General features: G+C 23.9%; 2 protein-coding genes across 2 annotated transcripts; both read right to left on the reverse strand.

Moving 5' to 3' along the window:
- Window positions 1–4,488: 4,488 nt before the first annotated feature.
- On the reverse strand, window positions 4,489–6,168 carry LOC129607710 (probable serine/threonine-protein kinase DDB_G0267686). Its single transcript, XM_055518874.1, has 2 exons — window positions 6,034–6,168; window positions 4,489–5,968 (listed from the first exon to the last, which is right to left on the reverse strand). The coding sequence occupies exon 2, from the start codon at window positions 5,928–5,930 to the stop codon at window positions 5,292–5,294; it is 639 nt and encodes a 212-aa protein (XP_055374849.1). The 5' UTR covers window positions 5,931–5,968; window positions 6,034–6,168; the 3' UTR covers window positions 4,489–5,291.
- LOC129607775 (potassium channel subfamily K member 18-like) lies at window positions 6,095–19,818 on the reverse strand. Its single transcript, XM_055518949.1, has 2 exons — window positions 19,812–19,818; window positions 6,095–6,876 (listed from the first exon to the last, which is right to left on the reverse strand). Exons 1-2 carry the CDS (start codon window positions 19,816–19,818, stop codon window positions 6,095–6,097), a joined length of 789 nt encoding a protein of 262 aa, XP_055374924.1.
- Window positions 19,819–20,102: the final 284 nt, after the last annotated feature.

Consider the following 20,102-nt stretch of genomic DNA (forward strand, 5'->3'; position numbering starts at 1 on the left):
GAAAATATTAAAAGTTGTATCTGAGTTTGTCCGTCTTGTGCTTAATTTTTTCAGTAATTACACACATTAAACATACAAGCATATTTATTCTTTAAAAACACTCAATGACCTATCAATTATTTCTTTATTATATTTTAATTTGTTATATTTATTAAATTATTTAATATTTTGTGTCCTGTGAATGCCCAATAATTTTAGATTTTTATAAATATGTTGCTATTAAATAATTTTATTGTGTAGACTTGAATGTATATGACACGGAAATTTTAATTATTAATTTAGTATACAAATAAACCTGAATAAAACATTTTAAAATTATTTTAATTGTTATTTTAATATTGAAATTTTAAATAAAAGAAACAAAAATGTATAAAATAATTAAATTTTTTTTTAGAAGATTGTTGTTAGAATAATAATATTGAGTACTATTAAAAATTAAAATTGTATTATGCATACCAGTGATCGAATAATTTAATATTAAAATTTAATATTGAAATTTAATATAATAATTGTATTATATAAAATACAAGGAAATTATTATTTTTCTGTTCATATTACTTAAAAAATATAAGAAGAAAAATCAAATCAAATTAGACTTTTGGACAATAAAATTCATTTGTAGTTGCAGACTAAGAATTAAAACGTAATAAAAAAATTTGCATGTAATAATTAAAATTTTGAAATAATCTAGTCTTAATAGATTTAACACAAAATAATTAAGTTAAATATTGAAACAGTTTTTTAATTTTATAACATTTAAGCAATGAAGAAGTGTGAGTAAATTTAGTTACAAAGATTTTAATTTATAATAGAAAACAAATTAATAAATTAAGTACTATATGCAAATAAATTTTTAGTCTGACCCTATAAATTTTAACACCTTTTTTTTAATATCCTTTTTTCATTTAAATTATTATGAAAAAAAAACATTTTTATAATTAAATATTATGTATCAAATAATATAATTAATAAAATTTATATTTATGGCCACTATTTTTGTTCATTATTGTGTGTTTAAAATGATTATTAATTTCGTTTCTGGCTTGTTTTTTCTTTTGAAATAATAAATAAATTTTAATATTATTTAATTTATTGTTTGAAAAAGACATAAAAAACTAAGAAACAAAATAAAAAAATTTAAAACATAATAAAATGTCTAAAATATTTTTCAACATAATGTTTAATAAATTAAATTAAAATTAAATTAAATTTTTAACTTAGATTATATAATTATTATCAAAAACAAATGCATTGTAGCTATATATATATACATACATGTTTTATGAAAAGTATAATAAAATAAATAATTAAATTTGAGCTCAAAAAATATAAAGGGTTAAAAAACATAAAAAGTACACAGTATGTTTCGGTAATATTTTGGGTGTTTCTACACAATAAAATTTTATAAAATATTTTATAAAATATTGGTATTTCTTTATTAATTTATTGATATTGCATATTGATGCAATTACAAATCGATTATTAATTTTAGTTTTAAATTTTTTGATTTTAAATTCCAAGCAGTTTGTTATTAAATTTGTTTTTTGTTTTTTAAATTTGATGTTGAGTCAATGATACTGGAGCTTTAATATTTATTTGAAATATAAAGTAATTTAAATTGAAATATTTTGAGGCAATATATCACCTAAGTAATTGAGTCTTAAGTAAGGCAGTCTTTGAACAGACTAAACCTTCAATCAGGTTGATTGTGATTGCTCAAAATGTATACTTAAAATTGGAATTAAAAAAAATTACGAAGACTTTGATTTTAATTGAATAAATTGTAAATGTTTTTAACACAACATCCCTATCATCACTCATGTTCACATGTAATATTGTGAACTTGTAGAATTTTGTGTTATTATGAATTTGCTAATAGTAATACTTAGTAGTACGTGGGGATCACTCTCACTACTAATATTATTATATGATTATTTTATTCTTTTTTGAGCAATTCATTATTAAATTAAAGAAATAATAATCTGATATTGAATAGTAAGCATATTTCATGGTTTCCCAATTATTATTCATTTCTATTGACCCACATTCTTTTAGTTATATGTCCCTTGATGTGATTAGATTGGTAGAACGCATAAATCAATTTGGAAATTTGGAATTCAATACTGAAAATCGAAATATTTTTCACTAATATGTGAACATTCTATATTTTATATATTTTTATAAATATTTTTAATTATCAATGATTTTTTTTCATATTTTTCTTTTTAAAACATTTGATAATTTTAATATACAACATTATTCTTTAAGATTATTAATTTACATTTTGAGTTTATTTCGAGTTCTTAATGCTCATTATAAAGGGATGCTTTACTCTTCATCTCTCATCCTTATTTCTACATAGACTCTTTTAATTGTATTTTGAGTTATTCTATGCTTAAATGTGAAATGAAGTGTAAAAATAGCAGCATGTTTTACTTTCATAATTTTTATATTTTCTTAAATGAGTGATTGGTTTGTCGTTTTTTTTCAATATTTATTATGTATAGTTTTATGTAATAAAAAAATTTATATTATTTTTAAATTATTTTTGTGTTATTGAAAACCTAAATTGTTTCTTTGTTTTTTTTCTTTGTTCTTCTCTTGTAATTATCAAAAAAGTTTTAATTTAAATATAAATTTTTAGATTATTGAGGATATTACATTCTTTTTTTATCAGTTATTTTATATAATAAATTTTTTTTCTTTCTTTTTCTATTTAATATTTTAATTATTATTTACATAATAATAATAGTACAAAACAAAAAAAGATTAATAAATAAATAAATTTATAATTTGAAATTCAAGAGTATTATTTGTTATGAAAATAACTACATACTTATATGTACAAGCATTATTTGTTTAAATGCTTTTATGTGTAATTTTATAAAAAAAAAAAAACGAAAATAAATATATTTTAATTAAAATTGTTTAAAAACAAATAAATGAACATCTAGCTTACAATATTAAAGATTACAATTGATTTTAAATTATAATAAAATTTATGAATTAAAATAATTTAATCGACACTATTAAAATTTGAAATATGTTAAAAATAAATAATATTTTTGTTATAGCGATTGCAATACAAAACAAAAATCGGCCATTATTAAAATCATACAGAAATTATGATTGTAAAAAGTTAAATATAAAAATTCGAACATTATTTCACAAATTTTTAAAACCAAGTAATTTGAATAAGATATAAGGGATTTTCGATAATTTAATTTTAACTTAGGTCTTAATATAAAGTATGTTTGATAGGAATTTTAAAGTGTTTTTATAGCAACTGCAAAAATATTAATTAAATTTTGTGTAATTGTAAAATTAAGAAAAAAATTTAATATTCTATTATTTTTTAAAATATAAAGGAAAAAAAAGTTATTTTCTAGAAATTAAATTCTATTTTTTGTCATATTGTGATGTATGACCATTTTTCTTATTAAATACATGCAATTACTGTAAAAACTAAAAACATTTTCTTTCTATTGTACAAATATTTCACTTTTCTTTTTGTGGAAGTTCGAATCATTTATCAAATCACACATAGTGAAAAATACATATTTAACAAAAAAACAGACTGTTAAAGATGTCAAAAACCTTTAAATAGACGAGATGTGTGTTCAACAATGCATAAAATAGCAGCATACTGATTACAGTTGCTTTAGTTGCAAAAACGAAAATTGCAAGTAAATGTCAGAGACTTTAAAAAATTCTTTTATTTAGATATATTGTGGAATAAATGAAATTTCTTTATGATTTTTATAAATTTTTTATAGAATTATAATGTCATAGTTTTGCTAAACGTTTTAAAACAAAAAAAAAAAAGCGTTATAAAAAAGGAAATATTCAGATTCTTACAATTATTATAGAATTTTGAATCTCAAAAAATACAAATAATATTTCAAAGTAAATAAAAATTCTGTATAAAAACAATTTTATTATAATTTTAGAATAATTTAGATTTCATTTGACATTTTCTATTTGTCACAATTTTTTTTTATACATCCTGTATTTTTGAAATCAGGCATTCTTATTTCATTAATAAAATTTTTTTCGGAGTTTAGGAAACTTAATTATTTCTACTATTTATAATAAATATTTATTTACAAATGTTTTTTATTAAATATATTTAATTAATTTTATTTTAAATCTCTTTCCTGGTATTAATTAATTAATTTATATTAAATTCCTACCTAAGATATTTTTTTTGTATTTTTAATTTAAATTTAATTATTAATAAATTTTTTAATAACTAAATTTTTGTTTTTATAAATTCTTTCGACGTTTTTCAATTTTTTTTTTTTATTATTTCTAATGATAAACGATTTTTTTTCATTATAATTAATTATCAATTATAATTTTTTTTTTGTATGTTAAATAAATAGTTTGTTTTAAACTTAAATTTAAATATATATATATATATTTTTTGTATTATCAACATTATAACGTTATTTTTACATTTTACAATTTTGGTTTGTTTTTTAATTTTTATTTCATTATATGAATTTTAATGCTATGCTTTTGTAATTAAATTAAATCATTTCGAAATTGAAAAAAAACTTTATTAATTACAAATAATAATGTTCATGGTATAATTTAATTATTATGTTCGGAATGAAATGTCCTCAAATAGTCACCAGATACAATACTTAAAGTACTGGTTAAAGTTAGTGACTTATTTAGCACTAAAATTGGGCCTAAAATGATAGAAATTATTAAAACTTAAATTAAATAATAAACTATGGGAGATTCTGCTGGACTCCTATTTAGCCTCACTTTTTATCGTATATATATTTAAAAATTAAGCACTCTGCTTATTTCTTAAACATTAATTCTATTAACGTAAAAATATTACCAACGCAGTTACAGGGTGTTTAGACTAAACGCTATTGAACGTAATTGATTTGAATGTTCTAATTAATTTATATTTAGACAACTTGGATTTTTATCTGGCAATTGGTTCAGATTAAAAATAAATATTGTCTGCAAATAAAATTATTTAAATTATATTTGATTAGTAAAAAATTAATTTAATTTTAATTCAAGCTTGAAATGATTTAATTTAATTTTTATTTTTTTTTTAATTTTTGTTTTTAAATTAATTTAATTAATTTCTTTTTTTATATCACTTATAAATTTAGATTTATTTGTTAATTTTTTTTTTAATTATTTTCATAATTTTTTATAGTTTTCTTTATTAATATAAAATTCTACCTTATTATAATTTATTATTATACTAAAATTAAATAAATAATATTTATTAAATAAATTTAAATGTTATTTTAATTTTTTTAGATAGGTGTTTGATTTTCTTCTGATTCTAATTCAGGTTCCTCGGGTAATGTATAAACACCAGTTAAAACATTTTGGACGACTATTGATTGTTGTAAAATATTCGTTGGATCATATTCTACATTATTAATAGTTGTTGTAGTTGATTGTTGATCATTGTTATTATTAATTAAAGATGATGTAATTGTATTTAAATTATTACTATTTGTATTAATATTAGAATTAAATAATGATGTTTGCTCTTGTTGTGATTGTTGTTGTGGTAATAATGTACCAGTTATTGTTGATGCTGATGCTTGTCCTGTTGATGATGATACTGGACCAATAAAACTACTATTATTACTACTTAAACCACTATTAGTTGTTATTTGAATTAATTGAGGCACAACACCATCTAAAACTGATTCTGGTAGTAAACCACTACCATCTAATGATGTAGTTATACCGATACCAGTTAAACTACTTAAATTTGTTGTTGCTGTTGCACCAGAACTATTAGCAGCTATCGCAGCAGCTGCTGCTGCTGCTGCAGCTGCATTTGCTGATTGTGAACTATTTGGATCCATAGTTACAATTGGAACTAATTCATGTCCAATATTATGATTGGCGCAGTCTTTCAATACATGTAATTGATTCATATCGGGTTCCTGATTAAATATTAATGATGTTGGTGTACCTGTAACAAAAAAAAAATAGAAATTCTTGAATTTTAAATAAAAAAAAATATTTTAGTTCACCTACCCGTCACTAACGTTTCCTCGGTGGGATTTCGTTGATATAAATTTGTGTTTTTCTCGTAACGTCAAGATACTAAATAATCATTTGGATCATCATGTTCTTTATTGTTAATTGGTTTTTTATTAATATCGACGACATGTTTTATTCTATGTACAATTTCTTGATGTAATACATTAAAACACATTGCTGTTAATGCCATACCACTCATTATATAAATTGAACAAAACCATAATGTTGATGTTGATTCTTTTTTTAAGCCAGGAACTAAATCACCAAAACCAATTGTCGATAAGCTCATAAAACAAAAATAAACACCATCTAGTATTGGCCAATTTTCTAAACGATATAATACAACAGCACCAAATAATATATATATGATCATCATTGTCAAACATAATAATATTGGTGCTAATAAACTTAAACCATGCATTGATACTTTTGATTCAGATGTACTTAATGAATCAATTTCTGGTATTTGTATTGTATTATGATGTTGATGTTGTTGTTGCTGTTGTTTATCTGGTGAATGTAAATTATTATGTAACGAACCAGATCTAACATAATATGGTTCCTGTAATGCCATATGTTGTGCACGTAATTCTTCTTGTTGTCTCTTCTTTTTCATACGACGTTCTTTTTCGGCCATACGTTTTTCATCATAACAACAATAACCACAATTTGAACATAAACAACAGCATAATGCCTTTGAGAATACACCACGTGCTACTTTTGCTAATACACCACCAGTACTCGATAAATATATTAATGTTAATGGTATACCAAGTATTGCATATGCTAATGTAACAATACGACCTAATGTAGTCCTTGGTGCAATATTACCATATCCTGTGAATTATAAAAGTAATAATAATAAAATGAAATTTTTTTGATTTTTATTTTTGAATAAAAAACAAAAAATGTTTTTTTTAGGTTTCAAAGAATGAAGGAATTTTTTTTTAATTTTTATTTACACTATAAATTTATTTAATAAAGTGAGAATTTTTGTACATTGAAAAGATTTTATAAAATTAAATAGGACTGTAAATCATAAAATTAATTCAGTACCCTTTTTTTTTCTGTTTGCTATTGTTTTTCTTGGCTTTAAAAACGAATAATTCATTTGCAACATTTTTATTATTATTTCACTTTTAAATTACGAAAATATTTTCCTGTTCTTATGAACTAATTTTTATGTAATAATTTTGTCATAAATGGGGCCATAATAACAATGTTGAATATTTGAGTCTATTTATGAAAAATATATGAGCACTGAGAGAATAGGATGAATGGAGAATATTTCATTTTTTGTTCATTGCTGTCAAGGTAATTTAATCATAAATGAGAGAAAGAGAATAATAATTGCTATGATGTTTATTTTTCAGCTTTAATAGAGCATTAAATTTACGAAAAAAAGAGTTGCCATACTTGAAATTTTTTTAATCGGCAGTTCTCATGAATCTAATAATGGATAAAGCCAACATAAAGTACACTCCCATTTAACGCAGTATACCTCTACATCAAATTGACAATGTCAAATTTACTTAATAAACTTAAATAAACGTAAAGTTAACACAATTTTGTTTCTTTTTGTTTCAGGTAATTTAATTATAATATTTTTAGTTTTGTAGTTGAGCATGGAACGATTAAATTTCAATAAGAATTTGTAATTGATTCTACACAGGTGGTACAAATTCAGGGTTACAGTTCCTAAATTAAACACCATTCTACTTTAAATTTCTTTCCACGATTTCCTTAATTGTGCTTCAACGAAATATAGTTGAATAAAATATCAACACCCTTCTATTCAAAACAATAATAATAAATGTTTCAATTATTGCAAAATTGAAATAAATTTTACATTAACAGTAATTTTAAAAATTTATTTTATTCATAGTAATCAATTCCGGAATCAATAAATTGTTCTTTAATATTTTTTTCGATTTTCTCATTTCCAATACACTATTAAATTTTGTATCTTATTCAACCCTATTTTAGTTTACGACTTTACGTCTCTTAGCAATATTTGTAAGATGCATTAAATTTTTCGGATATGGTGCTGAAAAACTTTCAGATTTTTGCTTATGTACTGCACAATGCGGGATATATGCTAAGTATGCAGTGTTTGAAACTCAGTCTTTCAATGCATTTTGAATTCAAGATGGTTGTTCGAAACTGAAAATATTTGATATGAAATTCTGGAATTAAAATATTGGTGAATCAATTGTTAGACTGATGTTTTATAAGTTTTACCATGGAAAAGTGCAAATATTTTTTTTTAACTTTTCTTAAAATAGTGTGGTATTAAGAACAGGTTCTCGAGAACTGTTGATAATAAGTTTAAAATTATTAGGTTGAAAGCAGTAAGATTTGTATATTAATTATATTTGATATACATCCACAACATGACACACGGGGAGCAGTCCAACGATATTCCCGACATGGTCCTGCAAACCATAAAGGCTGGGATGGCTCGTACATACACAGTTTTCTCTTGATTTCGCCAAAGAAGCTTGGAATGAAATACCACTTCCAGTTATGCGACCCGTAATTCTCTTTGAGCTATGCCCAAAACAAAGAGTCTCCTCAAATTTACCACTAACGATGGTGACAATATCATCAACATAAACTTGGACATAAATTCATTGGCGAAGCAGCAAATGAAAGAATCATCAATCATTAATATCAGCGGATAGAAAACTCTACAAACGCATATCTTGAGGGTGTTTTGCTCACAGCATCCTCTGCAACTCTTGCAGACAATATGGTAGACATCTCTTCATGGCCCTCGCAAACCCTTGATGCAGAGTGTTAGCCTTCCCGATGTCCAAAAACGTACATCATCTTCAATAAACAAAATATGTATTTTATAATATACATTTTACCGTAACATTGAAAAGTTTTTAAAATACTGATAAGTTTTATGTATATGTTGTACTAAGATTATGTATATATAAATCTATGTGCAGTATATAGATGTTTATATACCGTATACACTACAAAATTCTTATAATTTCAATTACATTTGTATTTTATGATTTTTCAGTGCATTGATCTAATGTTATTGTTTCTTTAAATCGATAAAAAAGAAAAGAAGAAAAAGCAAATTTAAAAATCTTGTTGGTTTCATAGATTGTAGATATAAGAAAGTTTTCATATAAAAATCAAAACTAAATCGAAGATAAGGTTGCTTGAAGTTCTCTCCCTTTATAATTCCATTACTTAACTGTATTGTGCTTGTGCACAATTCAACAAACAGTTGAAGATATTTTTTAACTATATTTCATAAAATATATAAAGACGCACAATATTTACAACTATAAGATGAGGATCACAAGAAAATGAAGAGATGAAAACAAATAGAAGAATGAAGTATTCCATTAAAATCTTTTCAAATGCTTTAATAGAACTTTTTTTATAATGTCCTTTTTAGCATATCGAAAAAATTTTTTAATGAGAATATGCTGTAAATTTTATGTAAGTCTAGTCAATTTGCTTTAGTTAAGAAAATTTTGCTTCTGTTTTTTTTCGAAGCTTATTATTTAGATCGAAATGAGCAGAAAGCCGTGGGACAGAGCTAGCCTAATGGGATGAGATATCGCAGATTGGAGTTGGAGATTTAAACAGATTCCTCAAGAGAACCGAGTAATTTAGACAGACAACCTGTAATAGCACGATCAATGACGGGGTGATCGCAGCAAAATTCCACATCTGTGCTGATTCGGAATATCTACCACACCCCAATATCGTATTTCCTTGATTTATTTTGATCGTATTTCCTTGATGATTTTCCTTGATTTTATTTGCCTACTTACTCGTTTTAACATTTAGAATACCTACACTTGCCCTTAAAATTATTTATATTTTTCAAATTCTTTATGAAAATGGAAAATTTTAAGTAAACTTTTTTTTCTTTTCTGTTCTTCACAATTCCTTTCGATTTAAAGTTTATCGATAATTCTTCTTATTAAATCCCTCGTTCTTTCTATGGTTCTATTGTTGATTTATACTTACACACAATATTAAGTCATGTATGTATAGAATTTTACCCTCATTTTCTGCAAATTACTTTTTATAAAATTTATTTCCACATTTTTTTTTGTTTTTTGCTTTGCATTTTAAGTAAAACTCCACAAATAACTTATAGAAGAAATAGTAAATTTTAATAAATTCAAAAAGTTTTTCAACATGTATTACAAGTTTAAAGTGGATGTAAAATTTATATGTTAAACAGTGATTCCTGCCAACTTATGTCGAGTTAATATAGTTTTCATTTTATACTTGTTTTAACATCTATGGAAATATCATGTGAGTTTAATCAATTTTTTCTTATTAATATGGCCGAATCACTAAAAAGTGTGAATTTTCGATTTTCTAGTGTTCCTAATAATTCTTATTGTAAAAAAAGTAGTATTAGGTATTCTATTAAATTATTAGTTCATAAATCATATACTAAAATTGACATTAATGACAATTGCATGCACATTGTGTAAATAAAATACATATTTGACGAACGTCTAAATATATGCAAAATTATAACTTTGTTGAATATGAAAAGACTTCCATTGACATATGGTTAGTAATGTTGTCAATATGTACAATCATTATGAGTAATATTTTGACATTTACTTGAAATACGTTATGTCCGTCATTTTATTTTATTCCGAAATTTCAGACCAGAGGCAAATTATTTACATCTCTATTACATTTAAATTTAACAAAATAAATTCGAATTTCTTATATTAAATAAAAAAAAAAAAACAAATTCATATTTCCATAAAATTACACTATTAAGTTGTGAATATTATTTGAATATTTATAAAATAAATTTAGAAAGAAAATATAAAATACATACAATATTTAAGTAGTTGGCATAGCTTTAAGAGGATAGAAACTTTTAAATAGAAAGTTTAAATAAAAAGTTAAATAACATTTTGATTAAAAAAAAATTAAAGTTGTGTGGTTTATTTACATATACATATGTACATACACATACTTTTACATATAATATCAATTCATGTTCTCTATTTTTGAAAAAGTTGCTCTTTTTCTAAAGAGATTTCAATTTAGAATATAATTTTCAAAAGTTATGAATTCTATACAAGATTCAATTGGTTATTCGAACAGATGAAATACATATAAAAATTCACACACATACTAATTTGTGTATGAGCTATATATGAATTCAATAAAAAAAAATTGAATTAGTTTCAATTACTTCAATAAAATTTTATACATGCTTATTTTAACACTTGAAAATTTTTTTTTTTGCGAGAAAATTATTAATCTATTGAAAAATTTTATTTTAAACTTTTTTTTCCACCCAGAATGTGATTAGCCATAAACTGTAAGTTTAAATACAATGTCTAAGTGTTTTTGAATTTTAAAATTCTAAACGACATTGTCAGTTCTTAGTTTTTAATCTGTCAACGCAGGCAATAAAGAGAACTGGGCTGTTATTTCAATTAAATTTGCGGCTGTGTGCTACAAGTAAGTTTTTTTTTCAAAAAACTTTGAGAGTTAGACTTTATTAGAACTGAATTCTCCGAAAATACGATTTGTCATTTTTTGTCAAAGCGAAAAATTGAGAATAAGATTGAAATACTTAAATTTTCTATTCAGTTGAAAATTAATATTTAAATTAAATACTTTAAAAATATTAAATTTCTATTTACTCTTTAAAATTTTAATTTTGATTGAAAATAAAAAAAAATTTAAACGTGGGACGAAAATGTATACATATTTCAATTTCAATTGTTCTTTATTAATTTATTTCATTCATAGTCACATTAAAATGGCATTTTGTATGTATTTGCTTCCCATGCTCAGGCGACACACTTTTATTTTATTAGATATTCTATATATATTCATTTTATCAATGAATGTTCTAATTTCTTATTATAAAATAGAATACCTAATTAGTATTTTTCTAATGAAAATATTTTTGTATTTCAAAGTAAAAATTCCTTTTTAGAAAATATTCACACTGTAAATAATTATCTCGGATCTTAAAGCAGAAAAAAAAGGACAACTTTATTTTACTTCAATTAGTTTAAAAATGTCGATTGAATTTCTCTGTAAAAATGTATCGCTTATTATATTTCGAAAAATATTAAAGAATTCTTGGCAAAGAAATGCAAAAAAAAAAAAACCAGAAAATTCCTTGGAATACTTTTTGACACCTTTTCCCTATATTCATATTGCCAATGATTTTCCCTTAATATTTTCACTAAAAAGTTTTCTATAAGCGCGGTAATTTAGTTTCTAATTGGATTTTTCCATTTCTATAAAATAGAACAAAATTCTTCTAAAGGAATTTTTATACCATGTTGTAATTTTAATAAAAAAAAAAAATCAATATTTCAATTTGTTTTTACCGTTTAAACCGTAAGATTTTCATATAAAATGCCAATTATTTAAAAATGTCTACCACATTCCTTTTTAATAGCATGCATTGACATACTTGTATTCTTTCCCTCCTTTACCCCTGTTCACCACCCTCCCCCCCCTCCCGCAAAACTAATTTCCAATCTAAGAGAAAATTCTTCATCAAATATTCAAAAAAAATTGTGTTTCTTTTAACTTATAATTCTTAAAATCCTTAAATTGTGAGAGAAAATTTTAAAGAAAATATTTATTTTAGTGTAATTTTTTTTAACAGGTAAATTTAATTAAAAGTATAAGTATTTGTACGCGATTTGTATATGGTAGTATAGGTAGATTTTTTCGTTTTCAATATTTAGACTTGTAATTTCTTAAATAAAGCCTCCTTGCCCTTTAAATCCCTTGGAATCTCTTGAATTCTATGAAAATATTTTTCATTAGTAACAAACGAAATGTTTAAATATAAAATTATTTTGCATTTTACTTTGTCGTAGACTCGTTAATAATACTGGAATTTTACTAGAAATATTTATAAAACTGTAAAGTTTGAGAATTTTTTTAATTTTTGTGGTAAAACAGAAAATGTGTAGCGTTTTATAAAATTGTGATTGTGGCGTACCATTTGGGCCTCATTTTTACTTATAAAATATATTAGACTGGCGTCTGAAGTAAAATTATTCAATCGAGGTGGCTAACACGCATCAAATAACACTTAACGGATCGTTTTCCTACCGTACAGTTCAACAAAACAACTGTTTGCGGTAACTGTTTTTTCCTATATACCGTTTTAGAATATTAAAGTAATAAAAAAAATATAACAAATTTACTCTTACATTTTGTTCAAAGCATTAAAGGTATTCAAAGGAAGCGAAAAACAAAAATGAAGTAAAATTAAAATCGTCCGTTTGCATACCTTCAATGCTTTGTGCTCTCCTTGCTTTTCACCCTTGACGTTTTTCTATCATCTAAATTTGATGTCATTTTCTATTTTACAATTCTAAGAGGCTCACATTTTGTTTTTTACTTTTTTTTCTGTTTTCTAAGTAACATCCTTATTCTAATAGAATTCTTATTATCGCCTTCAACCAATTTGAGTATTTTGAAGGCATTTTTATTATTCGTTAAAAATTTGTTTGTATATTTAAAAAGTTTAAACAAGGAAAAAACAAAGAAAAACTGGAATAAAATAAAGAGAAAAATGGCAAAATAACGCAGGTGGGAATAAGAGTGTAAAATTTTCATATTTTTAAATAATTCTCATTCTATACCATCCTAAATGAGTAGAGCACAATCTAGATACGTACAATGATAATAGCCATGTGTAGGTACCTGTATGAGTATAGTATTTATAGTACACGTAAGAAGCAGTAGCAATTGTTTAGGCCTTTATTTAGTTATACTAAATTAAAAAGAGATATCAAAATGAAAACCATTGTAAATATAATTTTTTAGAATTTGGGGATGAAGTTAGAAACAAAATTTTTCTTTGTGGTTTGTATTTTGTTTTTATTTTTTTTGTTTCTGCGGTTTACTAACCTACAAAATGATATTCTGGAGTAGATGATAGGTTTATAGTAGTCTTAAAGAGAAACAGTGTTCAGTTGCTATTAAATCAATTTTACAATTATCAGTCATGTGTATGTGTTGAAGGAATAATTCAAAATTTCCATAAAATATCTATTGCACCTTTTGCACGATCGCCCATTTTCTCGCCTAGAGCACCCAAACTTTTGATGAAATCGAGCAACTTTTCGAAAGAAATATTCCATAACTGTTAATGCTAATTGCATGTTAAAGACTTAAGCGCAGAAAATAATTATTTAAGAGGACGTCAACCATTGCAAATCTTAGGGCAATTATTTATTAGAATATCTGTGTCACCGTTTAGAAACTATTACAATTTTATTAAACAAACAAGAAAATACTACATATAGTTGCCAGTAATAAAATTCTTAAATTAAGGAAAAATTTTCTGCCTCGTTATTTTAATAAGTTGTAATAATAAATGGGTGTAAATATAAAACCAAAAACAAAACAATAAATGAGATGAAGGAAGCAAAAACACAAACAAAACTATAATACCAGTCAGGAGGATATGAAATGTGTAAAAAAAAAAAGAAGTAAAAAATGTATTTACAGGAAGTCATTTTGTAGCTTCCTCTCTCCCACTCTCCTCCCTTCTCTTTCTCAATCTCTCGATGCTTATAAGTTTTCTATATAAGTTGTTTTTCTCTTACATTCTACATATATTTAAATTTTCCGTCAAGTGAAGAGGGTAAAAATCATCATCACCAAAAAAAAAACAAATATTTTAATGTTAAAAAGGAAATAAAAGTAAGCAGAAAAGCAAAAAAAATTGGTCATAATTTTCATGTCATTATTCTTATTATTATCGTTATTGTCCTGGTTACGAGTCCTGCTATTTATTTGTTCCTGTTAAGATTTGTTTATTTGCTTTATTATTGTATTTTTTTTTCGTATCCTTTATTATTACACTTCCTTATTATTCGTTTTTTTTTTCTGCTACTTCTTAATTTTTTTCTTTTTTTATATTTTATCTTCTTCTGTCATATTTTTTTAATACTCTACAACTATTCCAGCATTTTTATTGTGTTTTTCTTTACATTATTTCTCAAAATGTTAAACTATTTAATTTCTCAGATTATTATGAAAGGAGAATGTCTTTCAGTGTATTTTAATAATTTATTAAAATTTCAAATGACATTTATTAAAGATAAAAGTACGTTAGTGTTTCATAGTTTATAATTAATACTTTAATTTTGACATTAAAAGTATCAAATTAATTCACATTTGCACTCACTAATCATAGAAGCAAAATTGTCAACACTGTTTCAATACATGTCAAGTTATTTAATTGTCATCTTATTCGTTCAGATTTAACAAGTTAGTAAAGAAAGATCGTTGACTTATAGCAAGACGGAAAAATAAATCACAATTGTTTAACGGTTTAAAAATTCATAAGTTTTGTTTTATTCAGCAAATATAACGTAAAAATATAACAAGCAAAACATAAAATATAATCTATTTAGTCCACTTACCTAAGAGAGCATAAATAAAGTGTGCGTTTGTGTTAAAATGTGTACTGTAAAAAAAGTGTTACAATGTGTTTTAAGTGAACCTATATTTAAATCTATGTTAGAATTTACAGGAAAATTTTAATATTTTGCATTGATGACTTGAAAATTTGAATAATTTAATTATTTTTGATCGTACATCTGAATAATGTGCAACAAACACTTGTAATTTCAAATCTGTTGTTGAAAATGTTATACGAGTTCATAAGAGTGAATAATTTCCCCACCTAGTTTTAGCGAATTACTTTAACTTCTTGTATCACAAAATTTATTATAACTTCCGGAGGTTTCCATTAATTTGATTCAAATATAAATGCAGTCTAAGCTTGAGATTCTCTGTTTTTGCTACAAAAAGATAATAAAATGAAGATATTTATGTGAAAGCTATATATGTGTGAATATATATGCATCTACTCTGAAATGTAAATAATGACAATGATATTGTTATAAATTTTAACCAAATATATAAAAAAAACCGAAAAAAGGAGTTATAAAACAAATAAAATAAAGGACGAGCATTTTACTGTCATTTTTATTGTTTCTGTTTTTTTCCACATAGTTTTTGTTCCTGTCATCCTTACAATATTATAGTTTTCTCTTTTTTCTTTGTTGTTTTTTCACCCCCTTCAGCTTGAGATTTCCTGAATTTATTTTAAATTTAATAATAATTTTTTTCCCTTTTTTTATTATTTTATGGCTTCTCTTTTGTTCTAATATTATTTTAAGTATATTTATTAAAAACAAAACAAAAAAAAAAGAAAAAAAACAGTTGAGGGAAACTTGTGGAGAGAAAAATGGTTTAAAATTTTTATTTTTCAATTAAATTATCATTTTTTATAGTTTTAATAATTTAAAACGGAAAAATAGTAGTACCGAAATATTAAAGAGAAAAAATATTAAAAATGGATTCCAAATGATAATTTTCCGCATGGTTCAATTTTATAATAAATCATGGAAAAATGTTTTGAATGGTTGGAAGCATTGTTTTCTATAGTTAGCGATTATGGCATACATATTTGGCTGTAATATAAAATTATAGACTGTAAAAGTTGGATGAATCAATGTAGGATCAAGTGTAATTCTGATCCACTTATCAGTATAACCAGAACACAATTTTCAGGTTTAAAATAAAATTCTGAAAACATTGCAATTCAATTTATAGACTAATTATGTATTGCGAATTCGTACCGGGCGTATCATTTTACCGTGTATCTAATATGTAATATTTTACTTGTTGATATCTCGTGATAAAGCAATAAATTTATGAACACAAAACTTAAGCACAAGAACTATTTGCCAATTTGTTTTTTCTTAAGCAATGGCAGCATTATACAGTATGGACAGTATTTAAAAGTAAATTACCGCCATAAAATTTTTCATATTATCATCAAAATCGCGTACTTATCACATCTTATTTTCATTCGTTAAAGATTTGCTTGCAAACTCTCTTAATCATTTTTAAATTATTAAATATTAATCAAAAATGAATATTATATCAATGTATTGTATTCCATATATTGTAATCATTTCAAAACAAATGTAATCATTTCAAAACAAATGTAATCATTTTAACATCATGCCAACAACTCAATTCATGTACTTATCATAAATATGAAGTATAATACGCAAAGAAATAATTACCCCACTATACCTGATTAAATATAATTATAAAAAGGTATTTATTATAATAATACTCATAATTTTAAATGCTATGTTCATTTTTTATACCTGTCCTTCTATATCCTATTACAAATGTAAATAGAAATTAAAAAATAATAATCTATTCAACTTTTAAGGATATAATTTGTCCTGCAGAGAACAAATATACAATAGAATTTATAATATTCTTTTAATTTTTTCTCTCTCTCTCTCTCCGTCATATAAAAAGACCATCTCATAACAGAGAACATTCAATTCAATCTATATTATGTATGATGTTCTCTTTAAGAAGTTTTCATTGAGCTTTTGATATGAACAGCACAGCAACAAACAGCTACAGTACAGCAACAGAACAGAAGAAAAAAAAATCAAGTTAAATAAAGTTTTCATAAACATTATGACAAGTTTTGTAACATTTTGTAATTAGTATAATGAATAAGAAAAAAAATACAAAGAGTAAAAATGAAATATAAATAATACAGAGATACATATAAAAGAAGTAAAAAGAGAAGTGAAGGAGAAAAAAAATAATTGTCATAAATATTAACGAAATAATTCTATTTAATCAACCAAAGGAACACACAGATTAAAAGTGGAACAACAGTAACACTGTTGTGTTGTGAGTATGACACAAAAAAAATCATCAGATGACATTTTGTATATAATATTTATTTAACTTGTGGATTGTATTGTGGCAGTATTTTGCTGTTTGTACTTTATTAAATTTAGCATATAAATAACTGTTTATTATTGTTATACTTAAGAAATAAAAAGATTTTCTCATACAATTAAGGAAATTATTTTTTTGCCTTACATTTTTTTTGGTTTATTTATTTTTCCTTGGTTTATTATTAGGGATGATGTTTACATTATTAAATTGTCTAAAAATAAACATTTTCAATGTTGTTATTTAATTTTTTTTTATTTTTTGATTAATTTAGATTTTATAGAATGGTTATATCATAAGATTAAAATGTTTTATAGCAACATCTCTCATACATCAATTTACTATGTATGTAGGTCTATGTTTTGTATTTTTGTAGGTCTATGGCTTATCATCATGGTTCCATTCTACAAAATTCGATTTAAAGAGAATCAAGTATTTCGTATTGTAAATCATGTCACATATTCAGAAGAGACTAAGTAATATCTCAACAATTGCATGTAATGTATACCACAATACTAATATGACAGTAATCTTGTAGCTAATATCGTAAAGCAAGATGGATAACAAAATTTATATTAAGCAGTTTTTGGACAAGTCATCGATAATTTAATTCCTGTATTAAGAATAATGAAAAGATCAAAAGATTATTTGAAGAAAGAACATCGTCTTCTATACTTTCTATGAGTACAAAGCAGGAGAAGCAGGCAGGAGATACAAAAAGGCAGGAATAGATAACTGGTATCAAAGAAAATCTTGGTAGCGATAGCTAGTACACTAGAAAATATATTTAAAATAACGAAGATAAATGAAATGTGGCATATACAAAGGAAACATCAAATTTTCCGGGTGACGCAAACAAGGTAGAAACAATTTAAGAAAAACAGAGAGAATTAAGGGACAATGGAAATTTAATGTTAAAATAGAAATGATACATTCTCATATGGAGTTATGCGATTCGAATTTGCATTCGCCTTAGTGCGGTTGGCAGTGCGCCGAGTATTAAGGTATACAGTCCTACCAAAATCTATGACTTCACCGTTTCTCTGTTATGAAATTAAATTATAATCAATATTAAGCATTCATAATCTACGAAAATAGCAAAATTATACGATGGTAATTTCTTTATTTCAAATTTAATTTTCTTGTACAATTCTTTTTGCTTTTTTTTCCAAATAAATGTCTTTAAACAAATGAGTCGTTACCATATTAATAGTCTTTAAAAAATTCTCTAAATTATCTCAAAAAAAGAGTAAGAGAAAAAAATTTCTTTTAATTGCCAATTGTTCTCTTTTTCATTATTTATAATGTTTATACTTTTTGAATTTAAAATGTTATCACATTAACTTGAATAAAAGAAAAACGAAAACAAGAAAAAACCAAAGAGTGTAAAAGTAAAATGAGATTTGGAACAAAAAAAAGGAGCGAAAAACCACAAAAAAGCATTTGTCTGCTTTAATGAGAAAATTGTAAAATAAAAAAAAAAAAATAAAACGGAAAATGTGCGTTACCGTTATTATTGTGCTTCCTTCTTCTCTTTTTATTATTATTGTTCTTCTTCTACACGTAATGTGTTTTTTTCTCTCTTTTTTTTAATTATTTAAGTTTTAATAATAAAGATTGAGTATGAGAATGTACATAGGTATCCATCCCATCCTTAATTATTATACGCGGAGTACATGCATACATACTTCTATTTGCACACCTTTTCTGCAGATAAGAAATTAAATATTTTAATATTTAACGGTAGAAAACGGAATGAGAGGAAAAAAAAAATTAACATTTTTTTTTTTGTTTTCAAGGATTCCTTGTGTTCTTGTCTTGTAAAATATGTAAGTATTTTGGTTGTATATAATATTTTACAATTCTTGTGTAAGTAAAAACAATAAAAATGAATAAGAGTAGCAATCAACAACACCAACAGTAACAAGAGAAACAACAACAGTATTGCGAACAATATTACACAGGATAAACATAAATACTAGTCATGTTTTTGTCAGAAAGAATGAGAGTAAAAAAAAAAACACAAGAAGGATGGAGTAAAAAAAATTAAAAATAAAAAATTACAATAAAAAATGAAATAAAAACAAAAACTTTTAATTTGTGTTTTTGTGTTTGTTTTTTTTAATTTGTTTCTCTTTTTTTTCTACTTGTTGTTTATTATAATATTATCCTTAAATTTCTTCTTATAATTTTAATGGTAAGATTAAATTAAGCAGATAAATTACATTTTTATGAAAATATGGAAAAGTTTACAAGGGAAATTCAGGATG

This window comes from Condylostylus longicornis, unplaced genomic scaffold (genome assembly GCF_029603195.1).
Source record: "Condylostylus longicornis isolate FDR11 unplaced genomic scaffold, ASM2960319v2 ptg000028l, whole genome shotgun sequence".
NCBI classification, from domain to species: domain Eukaryota; kingdom Metazoa; phylum Arthropoda; class Insecta; order Diptera; family Dolichopodidae; genus Condylostylus; species Condylostylus longicornis.

What these genes read in the sequence shown, in the direction of transcription:
- LOC129607710 (XM_055518874.1), bottom strand. Translation starts at nt 5,930, where the DNA reads ATGAATCAATTACATGTATTGAAAGACTGCGCCAATCATAATATTGGA.